Source organism: Mobula birostris, chromosome 5, assembly GCF_030028105.1.
Source record: "Mobula birostris isolate sMobBir1 chromosome 5, sMobBir1.hap1, whole genome shotgun sequence".
In the NCBI taxonomy this organism is placed as follows: Eukaryota; Metazoa; Chordata; class Chondrichthyes; order Myliobatiformes; family Myliobatidae; genus Mobula; species Mobula birostris.
In genome coordinates this window covers 201,690,122-201,713,736 of record NC_092374.1, presented here as the reverse complement: position 1 = coordinate 201,713,736, position 23,615 = coordinate 201,690,122, and the positions used below count along the sequence as shown (strand labels likewise).

At 46.1% G+C, this 23,615-nt stretch overlaps 1 protein-coding gene across 1 annotated transcript in view; it reads left to right on the top strand.

Annotated features, from left to right (window-relative positions):
- The window catches only part of LOC140198471 (uncharacterized), an 88,812-nt gene that overhangs the window by 52,311 nt on the left and 12,886 nt on the right, over positions 1 to 23,615 (top strand). Inside the window, 2 exon segments of the mRNA XM_072259556.1 lie at positions 1,750 to 1,878; positions 10,588 to 11,193. Coding sequence (XP_072115657.1) covers positions 1,750 to 1,878; positions 10,588 to 11,193 — 735 coding nt within the window.

Below are 23,615 nucleotides of genomic sequence, written 5' to 3'. Positions count from 1 at the left end.
TATAGCAAGGATATAAATAAGGTTGAAAGAGTGCAGAGAAGGTTTACAAGGATGTTGCAGGGACTTGAGAAACTCAGTTACAGAGAAAGGTTGAATAGGTTAGGACTTTATTCCCTGGAGCGTAGAAGAATGAGGGGAGATTTGATAGAGGTGTATAAAATTATGATGGGTATAGATAGAGTGAATGCAAGCAGGCTTTTTCCACTGAGGCAAGGGGAGAAAAAAACCAGAGGACATGGGTTAAGGGTGAGGGGGGAAAAGTTTAAAGGGAACATTAGGGGGGGGGGCTTCTTCACACAGAGAGTGGTGGGAGTATGGAATGAGCTGCCAGACGAGGTGGTAAATGCGGGTTCCTTTTTAACATTTAAGAATAAATTGGACAGATACATGGATGGGAGGTGTATGGAGGGTTAAGGTCCGTGTGCAAGTCAGTGGGACTAGGTAGAAAATGATTCGGCACAGCCAAGAAGGGCCAAAGGGCCTGTTTCTGTGCTGTAGTTTCTATGGTTTCTATGGTCAGATATGGGAAGAGTTAGAAATGAAACAGGTTCTATGCTGCAAATCGATGGCGTAAACACGAGGAAATCTGCAGATGCTGGAGCTTCAAGCAACACACGTAGAAGTTGCTGGTGAACGCATCAGGCCAGGCAGCATCTCTAGGAAGAGGTACAGTCGACGTTTCGGGCCGAGGCCCTTCGTCAGGACTTCGTATAGAGACTATTTGAGCTTGGCTGGAGCTCAGCAGCGTATTCAGGGCACAAGCGTTGAAGATGCTAGCAGGAGGAGAATGGTAAAGCTCTCGTGCAGGAAGTGTCAAACGAACGGAGGTATGAAGTCTGATATTTTCAGGTGCCTCGGTGCCGTCTCGGTTAGCACAACGGTATACCGTAACAGCTCCAGGCGTCGCAGGTCGGAGTTCAATTCTGGCGCCTCTGTCAGAAAGTTTCTCCGCTGTACCCGTGTACTCCGATTTCCGCCCAGTTTTCAAGGACACCTCTGAACTTTGAAACGAAACGGAGACCTTCCCGTTGATGCAATGTAAATAGTCCGTTTGAAATAGGGGTTTGTTGGGGGGTGGGGTGCTCGTGGGGCTGGGAGGGCCGGCTCTTCGCTTTACTTCCTAAAAAATAAATCAACGAAGAAATAAACAAAATCATAAATAGTACAAAATGAATTTTAAGTGCAAAGAGTGGTTAATGATTTGAAAAGATTTTGATGTAGACAATTGTGATGATTCAGCAAAGCCACGCTATAGCTTAAAGTACAACCCTGCTGACAAAAGAAAAAGATCGTCAGCCGATAAACGGAATAGCGGAACATCGTGGTGGTACAATACCAGCAGGAACAGGTCCGCAGGTGTGCAAAACGGTGATGCAGGGCTACAGATAAGACAGAACATAGAAATCTGCAGCACATTACAGGCCTTTCTAGAAACTGCCTAGAATTACCCTACCGCATAGCCCTCTATTTCACTAAGCTCCATCTATCTAAGAATCTTTCAAAAGACCCTGTCAAGAACGCCACCGGCATTGCACTCCACGCACGCACCATTCCCTGTGTGAGAAACTTACTCCTAACATCCACTCTGTACCTACCTCCAAACACCTTAGAACTCTGCCTGCTCATGTTAGCCATTTCAGCCCTGGGAAAAATCCAGGAGCTAATATGGTACCAGAGGCCGGCTTCCTTGATCTTGTCTGCAAAATAGCTTACATTCCTCTTTTTAATGTCTTATTTTTCCCTTTCAAGGTGCCTGGGGTCCTGTCGGAGTTCGGGACCTACAGTTGCAGTCAAACAGCGGTTCCTCACGGCAGTGGGCTCGCCGACCGGCCGTTCTCGATACTTAACGGAGCGGACCGGAAGACATGCGGCTTCGTGGTGGGGCCTCGGGCGACCCCTCTTTCGGGGCTTTGCTACTACTGGCTTGGTGGGCGATCGAAGCTGATGCTTCCGCCAGGAACAATTAGGGGAGGGGGAGTGGGCGTTGCGGTTCTAACGTTTTTACTGTCATTCATTCATTCATTGGGGTTTCTTTCCTTCTGTTTCGTGGCTGTCTGCAAAGAATAGGAATTTCAGATCGAATACTCTATGCATGGTCTGGTATGAAATGGAACCATTGAACCATTTAACCATTCAATACAGATTATTGTAAATCTCTGATACAGAACTTGGTTTTTCATGGCAGGCACATGTCAATGGAACGAAACGAAGTGGCTGAATAGGGCTCGCAGGGCCAGTTCACCACTTCGATCCTGTATTCTTTCACTCATTCGGCCTAAATCAAGAATAATTTTTCAAACAAAGTGGCTCAACTCTACTAAGTGAATTTAGGCGTAGCAGATGACTCAGGATAATGAAAGTACAATAGGTCTTATGCAAATATGAAGTGAAATCATAATTCACTTTACTTCAATTAGACATCACGCACGGTAACTGACTCTTCCGGTCCAACGAACCCTCGCTGGCTAATTACACCAATATGACCAATTAAGCAATTAAATCCTGCCTCTTTGAAATGGGAGAGAAACCGGGACACCCGGAGGAGACCAATGAGGTTACAGGAAGCACGTACGAACTTCTTACAGTCAGGGCCGCAATTGGACCCGGGTCACTGGAGCTGTAATAACATTAATGTAACCGCTAATAACATTATGGTAACCGCAGTGCTAACGTGCTGCCCGAACACAGAGGAAGGCCTTTCGGTCCAAGGATGTCGCGCTTATCGGCCGCCCATTTATACACATCCCGTTGGTTAGTCTCACTTTCGGTTCAATCTCCCCTGATTCTACCCCGAACGCAATTACACTTGCAGTTTATACTGAAGAAGAGACTTTTCGGAGTCTAGTTACCTTCCTGTTGTGCACAGTGACAAAAAAAAATCTTAATCCTTCGAGAAGAAGAAGCAGACACACAATGAAACAAATTAAAAACCCCACCGTGACCCGTCTCTGCTTTCGAATCTGTAATAACGCTGTCAACATTTCTTTCAACGGCTTCCACAGACACGGTATAGTGAAACCTTTACTGTGGCTGCCCCTGAAGAATAGTCCTGATTATCAAGCCCAGAAACCACAAAGTCGAATATCAAAAATAAAGAGTTTCTGATGATGGAAATCCAGCACAGCACACACAAAACGCAAGAAGGACACTGACTGAGCGAAAAGGATCAGCCACGACGAAGTGGTGGAGCAGACTCCAGGAACCAAATAGCCTAATTCTCCTCCTATATCTTATGGTCTGATGGAACTCAATAGCTCAGTCAAAATTTATGGAAGGGAACCAGTGATGCTTCGGGCTTAGGCTCTCTTCTGGATTGGAAAGGAAAGGATCAAAGGCAAGAGTAAAATAGTGGCGGCGCAGGGTGGGTAGTGAAGGAATGGAGTACAAGCTTGTTCACCTTGTAACATTGTCTTTTGACATGCCTTTTGTAAGTCCCGCTGTAATAGTAGAGAATAGAACATAGAATAGTACAGGACATTACAGGTCCTTCAGCCCACAACTAGTCACAACCCTCCAATCCGAATGTACTCCCTCCACCACGACCCTCTGCTTTCTGCAGGCAAGCCAATTCTGAATCCACCTGGCCAAACTTCCCTAGATCCCATGCCTTCTGACTTTCTGAATAAGCCTACCCTGTGGAACCTTGTAAAATGTCTTACTAAAATCCACGTAGATCACATTCACTGCACTACCCTCATCGATATGCCTGGTCACCTCCTCAAAGACCTCTATCAGGCTTGTTAGACACGATCTGCCCTTCACAAAACATGTTGACTGTCCCTGATCAGACCATGATTCTTTAAATGTCCATAGATCCTATTTCTAAGAATCTCATCCATCAGCTTTTCCAACACAGACGTAATGCTCACTGGTCTATAACTACCTGGACAATCCCTACTACCTTTTTTGAACAAGGGGACAATATTCGCCTTTTCCAATCCTCCGGTACCATTCCTGTGGGCAACGAGGACATAAAGATCTTAGCCAGATGCTCAGCAATCTCTTCCCTCGCCTCGTGGAACAGCTTGGGGAATATTCTTTCAGGACCCGGGACTTATCCGTCCTAATGTATTTTAACAACTCCAACACCTCCTCTTCCTTAATATCAACATGCTCCAGAACATCAGTCTCACTCATATTGTCCTCACCGTCATCAAGTTCCCTCTCATTGGTGAATACCGAAGAGAAGTATTCATTAAGGACCTCGCTCACTTCCACAGTCTCCAGGCACATCTTCCCACCTTTATCTCTAATCGGTCCAACCTTCACTCCTGTTATCCTTTTGTTCTTCACATAATTGAAGAATGCCTTGGGGTTTTCCTTTACCCTACTCGCCAAGGCCTTCTCATGCCCCCTTCCTGCTCTTCTCAGCCCCTTCTTAAGCTGCTTTCTTGCTACCCTATATTCCTCAATAGACCCATCTGATTCCTGCTTCCTAAACCTCAGGTAACCTACTTTCTTCAACCTGACTATTCCCCACCTCAATTGTCACCCATGGTTCCTTCCCCCTACTATTCTTTATCTTCCTCACCGGGACAAATTTATCCCTAACATCCTGCAAGAGATTGCTAAACATCGGCCACATGTCCATAGTACATTTCCCTGCAAAACAGCATCCCAATTCACACCCGCAAGTTCTAGCCTTATAACCTCATAATTTGCTGTTCCCCAATTAAAAATTTTCCTGTCCTCTCTGATTCTATCCTTTTCCATGATAATGCTAAAGGCCTTGGAGCGGTGGTCACTGTCCCCCAGATGCACACCCACTGAGAGATCTGCGACCTGACCCGGTTCGTTACCTAATACCAGATCTAGTATGGCATTCCCCCTAGTCGGCCTGTCAACATACTGTGACAGGAATCCGTGCTGGACACACTTAACAAACTCTGCCCCGTCTTAACCGTTGGAACTAATCAGGTGCCAATCAGTATCAGGGAAGTTAAACTTAACCATGATAACAACCCTGCTATTTCTGTACCTTTCCAAAATCTTCCTCCCAATCTGCTCCTCGGCATCTCTGTTGCTACCAGGGGGCCTATAGAATACTTCCAATAGAGTAACTGCTCCCTTCCTGTTCCTGGCTTCCACCCATACGGACTCAAAATGGGATCCTGCTACATTAACCACCCTTTCTGTAGCTGTAATAGTGTCCCTGACCAGTAATACAACCCCTCCTCCCCTTTTCTCCCCTCTCTATCCATTTAAAAGCACTGAAATCCAGGAATATTGAGAATCCATTCCTGCCCCGGTGCCAGCCAAGTCTCTGTAATGGCCACTGCATCATAATTCCATGTATGTATCCAAGCTCTCAATTCATCACCTTTGTTCCTGATGCTTCTTGCATTGAAGTACACTCACTTTAGCAACTTCTACCTTACTACCTTTACACCCTTTATTCTGCTTCTCTTTTCTCAAAGCCTCTCTATAATTTAGATCTGGCTTTACTCCATGCATTTCTTTCACTGCTCTATCGCCCCGAGTCCCATTCCACTTGCGAATTAGTTTAAACCCACCCGAACCATGCAAGCAAACCTACCTGAAAGGATATTGCTCCCACTCGAGTTTAGGTGCAACCCATCCAATCTGTACAGGTCCCACCTTCCCCAGAAGAGATCCCAATGATCCAAAAATCTAAAACCCTGCTCCCTGCACCAACTCCTCAGCCAAGCATTCAACTGCCATCTCCTACAATTCTTACCATCTCTATCACGTAGCCCTGGCAGCAATCCTGAGAACGCCACCCTTGAGGTCCTGTTCTTCGACCCTCTGCCTAGTTCCGGAAACTCAATCTTCAGGACCTCATCCCTCTCCCTGCATATGTCGTTGGTGCCAACATGTATCACGACTTCTGGTTGCTTTCCCTGTCGTACCAGGATATCGTGCACCCGGTCAGACACATCCCAGACCCTGTCACCCTGGAGGCAACAAACCATGCGGGTGTCCTTTTCACGTCCACAAAATCTCCTGTCTTCTCCCCTGACTATAGAGTCTCCAGTGACGACATGTCTCCTCCTCTCCGTCCCACCCTTCTGTACCAGCGGGTCAGACTCAGTGCTGGAGGCCCTGCCACCGTGGCTCACCCCTGGTTGGTCGTCCCCGTCAACTGTATCCAGGGCGGTAAACTTATTATTCAGGGGAATGGCTACAGGGGTGTTCTGCACTACCTGTCTACTCACCTTCGCTTTCCCCCCCGCGACCGTCCCCCAGCAACCTGCTTCCGGCAGCCTAGGTGTGACTACCTCCCTGTAGTTTTCATCTGTGACTGCCTCATTCTCCCTTACGAGTCGAAGATCATCCAGCTGCTGCTCCAGATTCCTTACACCTGATTACTGTTTGGAAGCCTGTAAATAATTCCCTTTATGGTTTTTCAGCATCTTATTTCACCTTTTTCTGAAGATTTGGTTTCATTTTTACCCGCAGACTCAATCCTTCCCCTCTGTCTACCTGTCTATCCTTTCGATAGATGGTGTATCGTTGGATATTAAGTTCTCAATTACAACATCTTTCAGTCATGACTCCGCGAACCCCACGTCAGACCGACCGATCTCGAACTACAAGATCATCTAACTTATTTTTTACACTGAGTGCATTCCAACTTAACACATTAAATCCAGTATTTATCACTCTTTTCAATTCAGTCTCCCTTTTACACTGCAACCCATCTCACTGACTGCAATGTTGTCCTCACTGCCTGTCCTTCTTGACAGTCTCACTATACATTACCAACATTCCTATGCTCAGCCATATCTCTCCGGTTCCCACTCCCCTGCTAAATTAGTTTAGACCCTCTCCATGGGCTCTAGAAAACCTTCCCGCAAGGATATCGGTCCGCTTCGTATTGACGTGCAGGCTGACTTTCGATTTTACCTGTAGCCTGACTTTCAGAATGTCTTGGACGCCCCTGACGCGGCACCTGGGAGGCAACGTACCATCTGGGTCTCTCTATCGCGTCCACAGACTCTTTTGTCTACTCCTATCAACGCTGCTTTTCTCCTCTGCCCTCATCCCTTCTGAGCCACAGCGCTAGACTCTGTGCCAGAGACCCAGTGGCTTCGGCTTGCCCCGATAGGTCGACCACAATATCGCAAAGGTGTGCATGTTATCAGGGAAACGGCATCAGCAGTATTCTGTACAGGCTGCCTATTTCAATTCGTTGTCCTGATAGTCACCTATTCACCTGCCTTCTGCAACCTAGAGGTGACTACCTTTCTGTAGCTCCTATCTAGCATCTCTTCACTTTCCTTTATTGGCCGAAGGTCACCGCGTTGCTGCTCCAGTACTTTAACACGTTGTCTGAGGAGCCACAGCTCGGCGCACCTGCTGCAAACGTGGTTTTTTGGGAGGCTGGAGGTCTGTCAGGATCTCTACATCCCACACACAGAAAACAACACCACCCCTGGATCCACTCTTCCTGCCTTAACTATACACTTATGTAAGGGGTTTCTTCCTTTGTTGTGATGCGCGGGTTTTTGAGCAGAAGGCGCGAGAGAAGGAGAGAGGATGGACAAGGTGCTGTGAGCCGGCTAACGAGGTCGGACCCCGAGCAGGACTCCGAAGTCCAGGGTTTTCGGCGAGGAGAGGAGAAGGAGACAGACTCGTGTGGAGCGTCTGGTCGACCACCGTGGGTGGTCCCGGGCGGCAGGTCGAGGAGGTCAGAGGGGATCGAATGGTGAAGAGAGGATCGTGACTAGAGTTCCAACTGTTTGTGCCCGAAGAGATTGAACTTTGATAAGTGTGGCGCCTTTTATTTTCCTTCTATATTTTATCTCTATTAATTATATAGTTCCAGTAATATCTATAAACTGTAATTCATTTAATCGTATATAGTGTATTGTCTGTTATTTGGTGGGGTGAGGTACATCACACAGCATCCACACAAACTTAATTACCCAGTTTGGCGGGACCGAGGGCTGTTTTCTTAGACAACAGCGAGCTGAGCGACCCTGAGGCTTGCTAGGGGGGCTAAACTTAGAAGAATGAGTGAGAAACAGATGCCTATGTCACCCATCCCTGTTATTATCCAAGCCTGTTGAGCCAAAGCCAGAAGCCTCCCCATTCTAACACTGTCCCACTCCATCAATGGCCACTCCGCTTGCTCCCCACCATATTTTTAATTGCCTTGCTAATCAATCCTGATACTCCGATTGACCATTGTTCAAGCTGCGGGAAAACTATGAGGCGCTGATTTTAAAAAGCTCCCTCCTCGACCCGATGAAGTCACCTTTACCTTTCGCCTCCAAACACCGATTGGCCGGCTGCTGTTCAAGCTGCGATTTGCTGCTGTTCATTTGTATGAGTGACGGTGAGCAGGCAGAGGTTGTGGTGCACATTAACACTAATGGCTTAGGTAGAAAGTGGAAGAGCTTCTGCACAGTGAGTATGGGGAGTTAGAAAAGAGGCTGAAGATCAAGACCTCTGAGGTAGTAATCTCTGAGTCCTGAGTCTCGGCCCGAAACGTCGACTGTACCTCTTCCTAGAGATGCTGCCTGGCCTGCTGCGTTCACCAACAACTTTTATGTGTGTTGCTTGAAATCCCAGCATCTGCAGATTTCCTTGTGTTTGCGTTTTTAATCTCTGGATTACTCCCAGTTGACACGATCCTGTCAACACTGGAGTAGAGTGATAGTACAAATGAATGAGTAGATGAGGAACTGTGGCAAGGGGCAAGGTTTCAGGTTTCTTGTATATTAGGTACATCTTCTGGGACAGGCGCAGCCTGTACAAAAGGTACGGGCTGCATCTAAACTAGAGGGGAAGCAATATCCTGGCGAGGAGGTTGTATGGTGCCAAGGTCAAGGTGAAGTTCAAGCTCCAGTTTCAGGTTTATTTTGGCCGACCTGTCACCAAGACCGCCACACTGCCCCCAACGCGAGCGAGCGCGCGCGCACACACACACACTCTCACAAGCTTCGTTTCATTTTGCCATCATCCAGGCCCTTCTGCACGTGTTGAATTTCCATCCCTTGGCCTATGATTCCCATTTCCTCCCATCGGATTTGAGCTGCTGATCTCCATCTTTCTCATCCGAATCCTCTTTTCTCCTTCAAGCCTCTGTCTATTTTTCCCTCGTGGATCCATCCGCTAGTTTGCTCTCTTATCCTTTTATATCTATCACACATCAGCCTCAGTCTCTCAACTCTCACTTGACCTTCACCCTCCAGTCTCCATCTGCCCATCAACACCTTCCCCCTTATCATTTTGTGGATCTTATCTAAGGCTTCACTGAAACCTATGTTAACCACTTCTACAGCGCTGCATTTACTAGCTTCCTTGGTCACATCACCAAGAACTCAGTTCATAAACCAGACTGACTAACCCTAATCAACTCCTGCCTTTCCAAAAGTACGTATGGATTATCTCTCATAATCCTCTCCAGTATCGTAGCAACTGCAGATGTTAACTTGCTGGTCTATATCGTTTCCAGAGTTTTGCTTTCCGTCCTTCATAAATAAATGCGCAAATTTTGCCTCTTCCAGTCTACTGCCGGCTCACCTTTGCCTATCGATGGTACACGTATCTCATCCAGGGTTCCTGCAGTTTCCTCTGTCCCTTGCCAGAGTGTTTTCGGATATACCTCGCCGCAGTTCTCTGGGTGGCTTGGGTTAACGCTCGCCCCTGGCCTGAGACGGGCTACTCCTCTCACTTGTTTAAGTTCATTACTTGGTGCTAAGCTTTTCTCCTTACTCCTGATTCTGGCGCGTGGGCTCTCGGGCAGATGGATAACAGGATATATGTAAGCCATTCGCCTCGATTCAATCGTCCTGTCGAACCCATTCCGTGGAGAATGGGAGTCTTCCTCGGTTATTTTCATTTTTATTGATATACAGCGGGATAGGCCTCTCGAGCCCTTCGAGCCACGCCGCCTAGTAAACCCAATTTTAATCCTAGACTAATGACGGGACTATCTATAATGACGAATTAACCTACCAGTCGGCATGCTTTTGGACAGTGGGTGGAAACCGGAGCACCCAGAGGAAACCCACGGGGCCACGGGGAGAAGGTACAGAATTCCAGCTGCGGGAATTGAACTGTAAACCGTTGGGCTAACTGTGACACCACAGTGCCGCCCCATGGGTCTGGCACTGTTTCACTTTACAATGTGGACAGCAAGTCCAATCTCCTCACCTTAACAGGGAAATCACTGGGAAACTTAATCCTTTCTTCCGGACTGTGGGCCTGAAGTGGCTGGCAGTCTGCTCCAGTTCCTTTCTGACTGTGTAATATGGTTGCGAAACGGGGAGCGCGTCAGAACCAGGGTTAGGATCAGGACCCCTCGTGTTACAAAATCGATTCTCGCTGAACTGATCACACTTTATCCCCAAATGGAGCATGATAAATTTGGTTGGAAATAAAGCAATCGATGAATGAAATAAAAATAATTAAGATGTTTTCCAGCATCAGCAGAGTGGCTTATGCTTGTGATTTGCTGCTTCACTGCGAATTCTCTTTCAGAGATGCATATCATGAAGAAGTTTAAATCTTCCCTTCGACAGAAGTTCAGCGAAACCCTCCCTCACTGTTCCCCCTCTGTAATCCCTGCTGCCACCCGAATTTTCGACGACGTGGTCACCCATCTATCCTTCCTAGGATCTTGCCTTCGCCGTCTTCACCGACATCTTGTACCACATGGCTCGCAGATCCGTTTCAGGCTTCTCGATTCGGACACAGCGTCTCCCATGCGGAGATACCTGGTGGCCCTGTACAAGTCGCTCCCGACCTCCGTCTCCTCCGCCTACCATCGACCTTTCTGATACTTCACCCTCCGCCGGATCCATGCATTTAACCGCCGGTTCTTCGCCTTCTTCGCTTCCAGCAAGGATCAGAAGGTCGTCAGTCTGCACGCCACAGATTCCGCCGTCTCCCCTTCCAGCGACCCTGGACATCTCCAGACAGCGGTCCCTGCTGCCTTCCTTTCAGTCCTCAATTCTATCGGACATGGCCCTGATAACGAAAATCTCCGAATCCATACCCGGTCCCAACGAGCCTGGGGACCGCCTGACCGGTGACACCACCATTGTCAATACTGGTTCCAGCGATCCCGAGGTTATCCAGAACCCGGTTTTCACCGCCGTCAATGCCGGTTTCCTCGACCCAGAACACATTCAAGCTGTTAGTTGCACGGCATCTGGCTCCGGCTCTGGTCTGGACGTTTACCACCAGCACCTCAAGGCCATGACATTCCGCGCTGCCTTTGTATCCGCAGTCTCCTCTCCCCCGGTCCCTCCCTACCACTGCAATTCCATGTCCATCAGGCCCTACCGTCGGCTCCTGGGTCCTCAGAGCCTCCAGTTCCTTCCCACCCCACCTACCCTGTGCACCACAACCCCCTTCTCCTCTCTGACACCTCCCCACTTCTCTCCCTTCAGGCACTTATCTTTGCAAACGCATTAAGTGCTACATCTGCCCATGCACATCCTCCCTCACCAACATTAAAGGCCCCAGTCAGTCCTTCCAGGTGAGGCAACACTTCACCTGTGAAGTTGTTGTGGCAGTCTGTTGTGGCTGGTGCTCCCGTTGCAGCCTCCTCTACACTGGTGAGATCCGTCGTAAATTTGGGGACCGCATCATCGAGCACCACCGCAAGTGTACCACAAGCGGGAATTCCCTGTGGCCATACATTTTAGTTACGATTCCAATTCCCGTTCCGACGTGTACCATGTCGAGGCCACCCTCAGGGTGGAGGTACGACATTTTGTATTCAATCTGGGTACCCTCCAGCCTGATAGCATGAAAATCGATTTATCTTTCCGCTGAATCAATACCCCCTCCCTTCCTGAACTTTCACTTCTTCTCACCTGCATATTACTTCCCCGTGGGTCCCCCCTTCCTTTCCCTTCTCCTGCTGTCCACTCGCCTCTCCTGTTAGATTCTTTCTTTAGCAGCCCTTGACCTTTCCCACCCACCTGGCTTCCCCTATCAACTGCCAGTTAGCCTCCTTCCACTCCACCTTATTATTCAGTTGGCTGCCCCCTACGCTCTCAGTCCGGAAGAAGGGTCCCGGCACGAAACACCAACTGTTTTATCTTTTCCATAGGTACCGCCTGACCTGCCAAATTCTTTCAGAATTTTGTGTGTGTTACACTTAGATCAGGTGGTTCGAGCTGTCAGTTTTAATGATTTAACTGCATCAGTCAACGAAATCTTAATAGAACTTAGAACATTAAAGCGGAGCACAGGCCCATGCTTATCACAGACTCAACCTGCAAGTTATCCTGTACGAGGACTCCCAAGTCCCTTTACACCTGATTCTGAATTTTCTCCCTGTTTAGAACATAGTCAACACCTTTATCTCTTCTACCAATTTAAATGACCATGCAATTCCTTACACAATATTTCACCACAATAGGTTTCAATTAGGTCACCATTATTTCTTCTGAATTCCAGTGAATGCATGCCCAGAGCCATCAAACGCTCTTCATATGACACGCCGTTCAAACATGGAATCATATTCGTGAAACTCCTTTGAACCTTCTCAGTTTCAGCACATCCTTTTTAAGATAAGGGACCCAAAACTGCTCAAAGTAAAGCCCACCAGAGGTTTAAAAGTGACAGGCCGACAAATCCAAGGCAAGCATCAAAAAGGGTCACTTTTCAACATAATTGTATAAGGGCTAAGAGAGTTGTAAAAGCGCGCCTGAAGGCTTGTGTGTCAATGCAAGGAGCATTCGTAACAAGGTGGATGAATTGAAAGTGCCGATTGTTATTAATGATTATGATATAGTTGGGATCACAGAGACATGGCTCCAGGATGACCAGGGATGGGAGCTCAACGTTCAGGGATATTCAGTATTCAGGAGGGATAGACATGAAGGAAGGGGTGATGGGGTGGCGTTGTTGGTTAAAGAAGAGATTAACGCAATAGAAAGGAAGGACATAAGCCGGGAAGATTTGGAATCGATATGGGTAGAGCTGCGTAACACTAAGGGGCAGAAGACGCTGGTGGGAGTTGTTTACAGGCCACCTAACAGTAGTAGTGAGGTCGGAGATGGTATTAAACAGGAAATTAGAAATGTGTGCAATAAAGGAACAGCAGTTATAATGGGTGACTTCAATCTACATGTAGATTGGGTGAACCAAATTGGGAAAGGTGCTGAGGAAGAGGATTTCCAGGAAAGTATGCCGGATAGTTTTTTTGAACCAACATGTCGAGGAACCAACTAGAGAGCACGCGATTCTAGACTGGGTATTGAGCAACGAGGAAGAATTAGTCGTGAGAGGCCCCTTGGGTAAGAGTGACCATAATATGGTGGAATTCTTCATTAAGATGGAGAGTGACATAGTTAATTCAGAAACAAAAGTTCTGAACTTAAAGAAGGGTAACTTTGAAGGTATGAGACGTGAATTAGCTAAGATAGACTGGCAAATGACACTTAAAGGATTGACGGTGGATATGCAATGGCAAGCATTTAGAGATCGCATGGATGAACTACAACAATTGTTCATCCCAGTTTGGCAAAAGAATAAATCAAGGAAGGTAGTGCACCCATGGCTGACAAGAGAAATTAGGGATAGTATCAATTCCAAAGAAGAAGCATACAAATTAGCCAGAAAAAGTGGCTCACCTGAGGACTGGGAGAAATTCAGAGTTCAGCAGATGATGACAAAGGGCTTAATTAGGAAGGGGAAAAAAGATTATGAGAGAAAACTGGCAGGGAACATAACAACTGACTGTAAAAGCTTTTATAGATATGTGAAAAGAAAAAGACTGATAAGACAAATGTAGGTCCCCTACAGACAGAAACAGGTGAATTGATTATGGGGAGTAAGGACATGGCAGACCAATTGAATAATTACTTTGGTTCTGTCTTCACTGAGGAGAACGTATATAATCTTCCTGAAATAGTAGGGGACAGAGGGTCCAGTGAGATGGAGGAACTGAGGGAAATACATGTTAGTAGGGAAGTGGTGTTAGGTAAATTGAAGGGATTAAAGGCAGATAAATCCCCAGGGCCAGATGGTCTGCATCCCAGAGTGCTTAAGGAAGTAGCCCAAGAAATACTGGATGCATTAGTGATAATTTTTCAAAACTCTTTAGATTCTGGACTAGTTCCTGAGGATTGGAGGGTGGCTAATGTAACCCCACTTTTCAAAAAAGGAGAGAGAGAGTAACCGGGGAATTATAGACCGGTTAGCCTAACATCGGTGGTGGGGAAACTGCTAGAGTCTGTTATCAAAATGTGATAACAGCACATTTGGAAAGCGGTGAAATCATCGGACAAAGTCAGCATGGATTTGTGAAAGGAAAATCATGTCTGACGAGTCTCATAGAATTTTTTGAGGATGTAACTAATAGAGTGGATAGGGGAGAACCAGTGGATGTGGTATCTTTGGATTTTCAAAACGCTTTTGACAAGGTCCCACACAGCAGATTAGTGTGCAAACTTAAAGCACACGGTATTGGGGGTAAGATATTGATGTGGATAGAGGATTGGTTGGCAGACAGGAAGCAAAGAGTGGGAATAAACGGGACCTTTTCAGAATGGCAGGCAGTGACTAGTGGGATACCGCAAGGCTCAGTGCTGGGACCCCAGTTGTTCACAATATATATTAATGACTTGGATGAGGGAATTAAATGCAGCATCTCCAAGTTTGCGGATGACACGAAGCTGGGCGGCAGTGTTAGCTGTGAGGAGGATACTGAGAGGATGCAGGGTGACTTGGATAGATTAGGTGAGTGGGCAAATTCATGGCAGATGCAATTTAATGTGGATAAATGTGAAGTTATCCACTTTGGTGGCAAAAATAGGAAAACAGATTATTATCTGAATGGTGGCCGATTAGGAAAAGAGGAGGTGCAACGAGACCTGGGTGTCATTATACACCAGTCATTGAATGTGGGCATGCAGGTACAGCAGGTGCTGAAAAAGGCGAATGGTAGCTGGCATTTATAGCAAGAGGATTCGAGTACAGGAGCAGGGAGGTACTACTGCAGTTGTACAAGGCCTTGGTGAGACCACACCTGGAGTATTGTGTGCAGTTTTTGTCCCCTAATCTGAGGAAAGACATCCTTTCCAGAAAGTGAGTACAAAGAAGGTTCACCAGATTGATTCCTGGGATGGCAGGACTTTCATATGAAGAAAGACTGGATGAACTGGGCTTGTACTCGTTGGAATTTAGAAGATTGAGGGGTGATCTGATTGAAACGTATAAAATCCTAAAGGAATTGGACAAGCTAGATGCAGGAAGATTGCTCCCGATGTTGGGGAAGTCCAGAACGAGGGGCCACAGTTTGAGGATAAAGGGGAAGCCTTTTAGGACTGAGATTAGGAAAAACTTCTTCACACAGAGAGTGGTGAATCTGTGGAATTCTCTGCCACAGGAAACAGTTGAGGCCAGTTCATTGGCTATATTTAAGAGGGAGTTAGATATGGCCCTTGTGGCTAGCGGGATCAGCGGGGTATGGAGGGAAGGCTGGTGCAGGGTTCTGAGTTGGATGATCAGCCATGATCATACTGAATGGCGTTGCAGGCTCGAAGGGCCGAATGGCCTACTCCTTCACCTATTTTCTATGTTTCTATGTTTATAAAGTCTCAACTTTACGTTTTCTTTTATATTCTACTCCTTTTGAAATGAATGCAAAAATCGCATTTGCCTTCCTCACCGCAGCCTCGAACTCGGAATTAACCTTCAGGGAATCTTGCACAATGACTAACAAATCCGTTTGTGCATTAATTGTTTTTGTAGTTTCTCTCAATTTAAGAAATAACCGACACCTTCATTTATTCTACCGGAGTGCATGGCCTTACACTTCCCGATACCGTCTTCCATCTGCTATTTTTTTTACCCATTCTCCTAATTTGGTTAAGTTCTTCTGTAGCCTCTCTACTTTCTCACAACTATCTGCACCTTCACCAGTCTTGGAGCCGTCTGCAAACTTTGCAACAAAGCCATCAATTCCGTCATTGAAATTATAAACATATTCGTAAGAAGAACTGGCCCAACACAGACCATTGTGGAACACTGCTAGTAACCGGCAGCCAACCAGAAAAGGATCCATTTATTCCCACCGTTTTCCTCCTGCCCATCAGCCACAGCTTCATCCATGCCAGAATATTTCTTGTAATACAATAGGCTGTTATATTGTTAAGCAGCCCGATGTCTTTGTCTATCATGCTTGATATTTCTTCAAGCAATTTTAACAGATTTGTCAGGGAAGAATTTTGTTGAAGGAAACCATGCTGACTATGGCCCATTTTGTCGTGCACCTCCAAGTACGCTGTGACCTGATCCTTGAGAACTGACTCCAACATCCTCCCAACCACTGGGGTCAGAGCAACTGACATACAATTTCCTTTCTTCTGCTCTCTCGCTTCTTCAAATGTGGAGTTACATTTGATTTTTCCAGTCTTCCTGGTCCGGATTTCAGTAAGGCATTTGATAATGTTCCCCATGCGAGGCTCGTTCAAGAAGTAATAAGGCATGGGATCCAAGGAGAGCTTGCTTTCAGGATCCAGAATTGGCTTGCCTACAGAAAGCAAAGGGTGGTTGTGGATTGTTAGTATTCTGGGTAATTATAGAGCCGTGAGCCTTGCGTCAGTAGTGGGAAAGTTGTTGGAAAAGATTCTTAGAGATAGGATCGAAGGGCATTTAAAGGATCACGGTCAGATCAGGGACAGTCAGAATGGCTTTGTAAAGGGCAGATCCTGTCTAACAAGACTTATAGAATTCTTTGAGGACGTTACCAGGCAGATACAAGAGGGTAGTGCAGTGGATGTGATTTACATGGATTTTAGTAAGGCATTTGACAAGGTTCCACACGGTAGGCTTATTCAGAAAGTGCGGAGGCATGGGATCCAAGGAAGTTTGGCCAGATGGATTCAGAATTGGCTTGCTTGCAGAAAGCAGAGTGTCGTGGTGGAGGGAGTACATTCAGATTGGAGGGTTGTGACTAGTGGTGTCCCACAAGGATCCGTTCTGGGACCTCAACTTTCCGTGAGTTTTATTAACGACCTGGAATTTGGGGTAGAAGAGTTGGTTGGCAAGTTTGCAGACGACACATAGGTTGGTGGTGTTGTAGATAGTGTAGAGGATTGTTGAAGATTGCAGAGAGACATTGATAGGATGCAGAAGTGGGCTGAGAAGTGGCAGGTGGAGTTCAACCTGGAGAAGTTGAGGTGGTACACTTTGGACGGACAAACTCCAAGGCAGAGTACAAAGTAAATGGCAGGATAGTTGGTAGTGTGGAGGAACAGAGGGATCTGGGGGTACATGTCCACAGATCCCTGAAAGTTGCCTCACACGTGGATAGGTTAGTTAAGAAAGCTCATGGGGTGTTAGTTTTGGTCCCCTAATCTGAGGAAAGACATCCTTGCCATAGAGGGAGTACAGAGAAGGTTCACCAGATTGATTCCTGGGATGGCAGGACTTTCATATGAAGAAAGACTGGATGAACTGGGCTTGTACTCGTTGGAATTTAGAAGATTGAGGGGGGATCTGATTGAAACGTATAAGATCCTAAAGGGATTGGACAGGCTAGATGCAGGAAGATTGTTCCTGATGTTGGGGAAGTCCAGAACGAGGGGTCACAGTTTGAGGATAGAGGGGAAGCCTTTTAGGACTGAGATTAGGAAAAACTTCTTCACACAGAGAGTGGTGAATCTGTGGAATTCTCTGCCACAGGAAACAGTTGAGGCCAGTACATTGGCTATATTTAAGAGGGAGTTAGATATGGCCCTTGTCGCTACGGGGGTCAGGGGGTATGGAGGGAAGGCTGGGGCGGTGTTCTGAGTTGGATGATCAGCCATGATCATAATAAATGACGGTGCAGGCTCGAAGGGCCGAATGGCCTACTCCTGCACCTATTTTCTATGTTTCTATGTTTCTATAAGTCGAAGGATAGAGTTTAAGTGTCGCGATGTAATGATGCAGCTCTATAAAACCCTGGTTAGGCCACATTTGGAGTACTGTGTTCAGTTCTGGTCGCCTCACTACAGGAAGGTTGTGGAAGCATTGGAAAGAGTAGAGAGGAGATTTACCATAATGCTGCCTGGTTTGGAGAGTATAGATTATGAGGAGAGATTAAGGGAGCTAAGGCTCTACTCTTTGGAGAGAAGGAGGATGAGAGGAGACATGATAAAGTAATACAAGATATTAAGAGGAATAGATAAAGTGGATAGCCAGCGCCTCTTCCCCAGGGCACCACTGCTCAACACAAGAGGACATGGCTTTAAGGTAAGGGGTGGGAAGTTCTCAACTTAGAGGAAGGTTTTTTTTTATACAGAGAGTGGTTGGTGCGTGGAATGCACTACCTGAGTCAGTGGTGGAGGCAAATACACTAGTGAAGTTTAAGAGACTACTAGACAGGTATATGGAGGAATTTAAGGTGGGGGATTATATGGTAGGCAGGGTTTGAGGGTCGACAAAACATTGTGGGCCGAAGGGCCTTTAATATGCTGTACTATTCTATGTTCTATGTTCTATGCATGGAGGACAGTAACCAGAGCTGTTCCGCGGGGACCCTCCTCTTTGTGATTCTGGGACCCCTCCTCTTTTTGACTTTTATAAATGACCTGGATGCGGACGGTGAAGGGTCGATTAGTAAGTTTACTAATGACATAAAAGTTGAGGATGTTGTGCAGAGTCTAGAGGGTTGTCAGAGGTTACAGGCCGACATCAGTATGATGCAGAACTGGACTGAGAAGTGGTATATGGATTTCAACGCAGGTAAGTGTGAAGTGGTTCATTTCGGTTGGTCAAATTTGAAGGCAGAATATAATATTGATGGCAAGACTCTTGGCAGTGTGGAGGATCAGCGAGATCCTGGGGTCCCTGTCCATAGGACATTTAAAACTGTTTCGCAGGTTGACAGTGTTGTTAAGAAGGCGTTTGTATGCTGGCTTCATCAACCTTGGGTTGAGCTCAATAGCTGTGCGGTAATGTTACAGCGAGATAAGAACCGTGGTTCAACCCCACTTGGAATACTGTGTTCATGTCCTGTCACTTCATTTCAGGAAGGATGTGAATTCTATAGAGAGAGTGCAGAGGAAATTTACAAGGATGTTGCCTGGATTGGAGAGGATGTTTTATCAGAATAAGTTGACTGAATTTGTCCTTTATTCCTTGGAGCGCCGGAGGAAGAAAGGTGAACTGATAGCGGTGCATAAGGTGATGAGAGACATTGATCATGTGGATAGCCAGAGGCTTTTCCCCCCAGGGTTGAAATAACTAACACAAGGGGGCATAGTTTTAAGGTGCTTGGAAGTAGATACAAGGGGGATACCAGAGGTAGGCTTTTCACACAGAGAGTGGTAGGTGTGTGGAATGTACTGCCAGCGATGTCGGTAGAGGCGGATACAGTGGGGTCTTTTGAGAGTCTGTCAGTTCATGGAGCCTAGACAAATAGAGGGCGATGCGATAGGGAAATTCCAGTCACTTTCTAGAGTAGGTAACATGGTTGACGCAACATTGTGGGCCGAAGGGCCTGTAATGAGCTATAGATTTCTATGTTCTATATCAGAGGTAGGCAACCTACGGCCCGCGGGCCAGATCCGGCCCGCGAGCAAATATTGGGATACTATGCTTATCCGGCTCGCGAGCGATTTTTCCTTATTCTGAGTGTTTCAGGCGACCGCACCGATGAACATGCATGGCGTCGTGTTACACCGGACCCAGGTTCCGTTTTGTTCCAAACCAAACACTGGTATGTGTGAATGACGGGAAGGCAGACTACCTTATTAATATGTATTAGATACTCTCCGTGCAGGCGCAGGTTTTCAGATGGGATCATTCAATTTTGTAAACAGAAACGGTCACTGTGTTTTCAACGCTAAATATCCAGAGACGATACTTATTCAATGACTCGCGTTTCGAAATAAAATCAAGGAAAAAAATTCCAATGGCAATGAATGCAAAATGCAGGAAGGTAGACGCTGGGTGCCCAAAAAAGCAGTGAAAATAAGGAAATACCCGTGCCCGCTAAGAAGTCACAAAACGGATTGCGGAAAAGATGAAGCCCTTTACAGATGGTGAATTTGTTAGTGGTCATAGTCATAGTCATACTTTATTGATCCCGGGGGAAACTGGTTTTCGTTACAGTTGCACCATAAATAATAAATAGTAATAAAACCATAAATAGTTAAATAGTAGTATGTAAATTATGCCAGAAAATTATGAAATAAGTCCAGGACCAGCCTATTGGCTCAGGGTGTCTGACCCTCCAAGGGAGGAGTTGTAAAGTTTGATGGCCACAGGCAGGAATGACTTCCTATGACGCTCTGTGTTGCATCTCGGTGGAATGAGTCTCTGGCTGAATGTACTCCTGTGCCCAACCAATACATTATGTAGTGGCTGGGAGACATTATCCAAGATGGCATGCAACTTAGACAGCATCCTCTTTTCTGACACCAGCGTGAAAGAGTTTAGTTCCATCCCCACAACATCACTGGCCTTACGAATGAGTTTGTTGATTCTGTTGGTGTCTGCTACCCTCAGCCTGCTGCCCCAGCACACAACAGCAAACATGATAGCACTGTCCACCACAGATTCGTAAACTCGTAAAGGAATATTTACTAGCAGTGGTGGCTATTGTTTGTCCTGAAAAGAAATCTTTATTTGCATCTATCAGCCTGTCAGCAAGAAGAATCACACGGCGAGTTGAAGAAATGCCAGCAGATGTTAGAAGTTGTTTAAGGGATGCCTGCAACGAATTGCATTTTTTTTCTAATTCCGCTTGATGAGGGTACAGATTTGAGAGACACTGCTCAACTTGCAGTGTTTGTGTGAGGAGTGACCTCAACTTCTCAAAATTTTGAAGAGTTTATTCAATTAATTCCTATGAAGGACATGATTACTGGAGCAGACATTTTTGCTTGTTGAAAATGATGTCAGAAATGAAACTTAATGTGTCGAAGCTAATTGGCATCACAACTGATGGGGCACCAGCAATGGTGGGACAGAAAAACTAAACTGAGATCTTTGATTATTAATTAGCATCCTTGGTTAAGCACAAGTGATTTTCTAGCATGTGTTATTCATTATTTTAAGGCAAAACATAACTAGATGTATTTAAATGGATAATTTCCATATTTCAAGTTTTTTATGGCATTTATCTGGCCCACCGTCCGCTCATTAATATGCGATCCGGCTCACAGAGGCAAAAAGGTTGCCGAGCGCTGTTCTATATTCTATCCATTCCAGAAGCCAACGATCCTCGTAGGATCATTAGTAATGCCACCACAATCCCTTCAGTCACCTCCTTCAGAATTTTGCAGTGTACACCATCTGATCTAGGTGACCATCTGGTTGAGATTTTGCAGTTTCACAATAACCTTCTCCCTAGTAATGGTAGGTTCACACATTTCATGTCCCCTGACACCTGGAGCTTCCATCGTACTGCTAGTGTCTTCCAAAGTATCTCCCATTACTGCTTCTCCAGCACCGTTTTCAAGCGGTCTAATATCGTCTCTTACCTTGCCTTATGTCACTTCATGTCTCTGAAGAAACGTTTGTTAGCGTCTTTAATATTATTGGTTAGATTCATGTCATATTCCATCTTTACCTTCTGAATGAATGTTTAGGTGCCTTCCCTTGGTTTTAAAGGCTTCCGAATCTTCCTAATACCCTTCCCACTTATTGCCGCTCTATTATATGCACTCTCTTTTGTTTTTATGTTGGCTTTGTCTTCTCTTGTTACCCAGGGTTGTGTCGTCTTTCCTTCAGAATACTTCTTTCTATTTGGGATGTATCATCCTGTGCCTTTCGAGTTGCTTACAGAAATTCCAGCTATTGCTGCTCTGCCATTATCCCTGCCAGTGTTCTTTTCCAATCAATTCTGGGCAATTCCTCTCGTCTGTAGTTCCCTTTACTCAACTGTAATACTGATACATCTGTCATTAGCTTCTCTTTCTCAACAATCATTCGATCATATCACTTTCCCCTTAGGATTCTTTTACATTAAACACCCTAATCTATTCCGAACTTTGCACAACACCCAATCCAGAATAGCTGATCCTTTAGTGGACTCAAGCAGGATCTGCTCTAATAAGCCATCTCGTAGGCATTCTGGAAATTTCCCCACTTGCAACGGCAAAGGCAGTTGCAATCTCAATGGCTCTTCACGCGGCCTTAGACCACCTGGACAACACAAACATTTCCATCAAGGTGCTGTTCATCTACTATAACTCAGCATTTAACACCATCATTCCCACAATCCTGATTGAGAAATTACAGATTCTGGGCCTCTAGACCTCCCTCTGCAAATGGATCCTCGGCATCCTAACCGGACGACCACAATCTGTGTGGATTGGTGACAACATCTCCTCCTCACTGACGATCAACACTGGCGCATCTCAGGGATGTGTGCTTAGCCCACTGCTCTACTCTCTTTATATTCATGACTGTGTGGTTAGGCATAGCTCAATTACTATCTATAAATTTGCTATTGATACAACCATTGTTGGTAGAATCTCAGATAGAGACAAGAGGGCGTACAGGAGCGAGATATGCCAACAAGTGGAGTGGTGTCGCTGCAACAACCTGGCACTCAACATCAGTAAGACGAAAGAGCTGATTGTGGACTTCAGGAAGGTTAAAACGAAGGAACACATACCAATCCTCATAGAGGAGTCAGAAGTGACCTGACAAATGACCTGACTTGTCCAACCAAGCAGAGTTCACTGCCAAGAAGGCCCACCAGCGCCTTTACTTTCCGAGAAAGCTAAAGAAATTTGGCCTGTCTCCTAAAACCCTCACTAATTTTTATAGATGCACCGTAGAAAGCATTCTTCCAGGGTGCATCACAACCTGGTATGGAAGTTGTCCTGTCCAAGACCGGAAGAAGCTGCAGAAGATCGTGAACACGGCCCAGCCCAACGCACAAACCAATCCTCCGTCCTCGGACTCACTTTACATCGCACGCTGTCGGAGCAGTGCTGCCAGGATAATCAAGGGCACGACCCACCCTGCCAACACACTTTTCGTCCCTCTTCGCTCCGAGGGAAGGTTCAGGAGCTTGATGGCTTGTACTTGGGAATAGTTTCTTTCCATCTGTGATAAGACTGCTGAACGGATCCGTGCCGGATCTGGGCCGTATCCTCCAAATATCCAGACTTGCCTCTCGGTTTTTTTTTTGCACTACCTTACTTTCCATTTTTCTATTTTCTAATTATGATTTATAATTTAAATTTTTAATATTTACTATCGATTTGTAATCTAGGGAGCCGGAAGCGCAGAATCAAATATCGCTGTGATGATTGTACGTACTATAATCAATTGTTTGGCGACAATAAAATACAAAGTATAAGTGGAGAGTGTGCAGTTTGAAGTTCCCGGGTGTCAAGATCTCTGAGGACCTAACCTGGTCCCAACACATCGATGGTAGTTATAAAGAAGGCAAGACAGCGACTATACTTCACTTGGAGTTTGAAGAGATTTGGTATGTTAACGAATACGCTAAAAAAACTTCTATGCACCATGGAGAGCATTCTGCCAGGCTGTATCACTGTCTGGTGTGGTTGGAGGGTGGGGGGCGCTACTGCATAGAACAGAAATAAGCTGCAGCGAGTTTGTAAATTTAGTCGGTTCTTGGGTAAAGCCTACAAAATCCCCAGGGTGTCTTCAAGGAGTGGTGATTCAGAAAGGCAGCGTTCATTATTAAGGACCTCCAGCACCCAGGACAT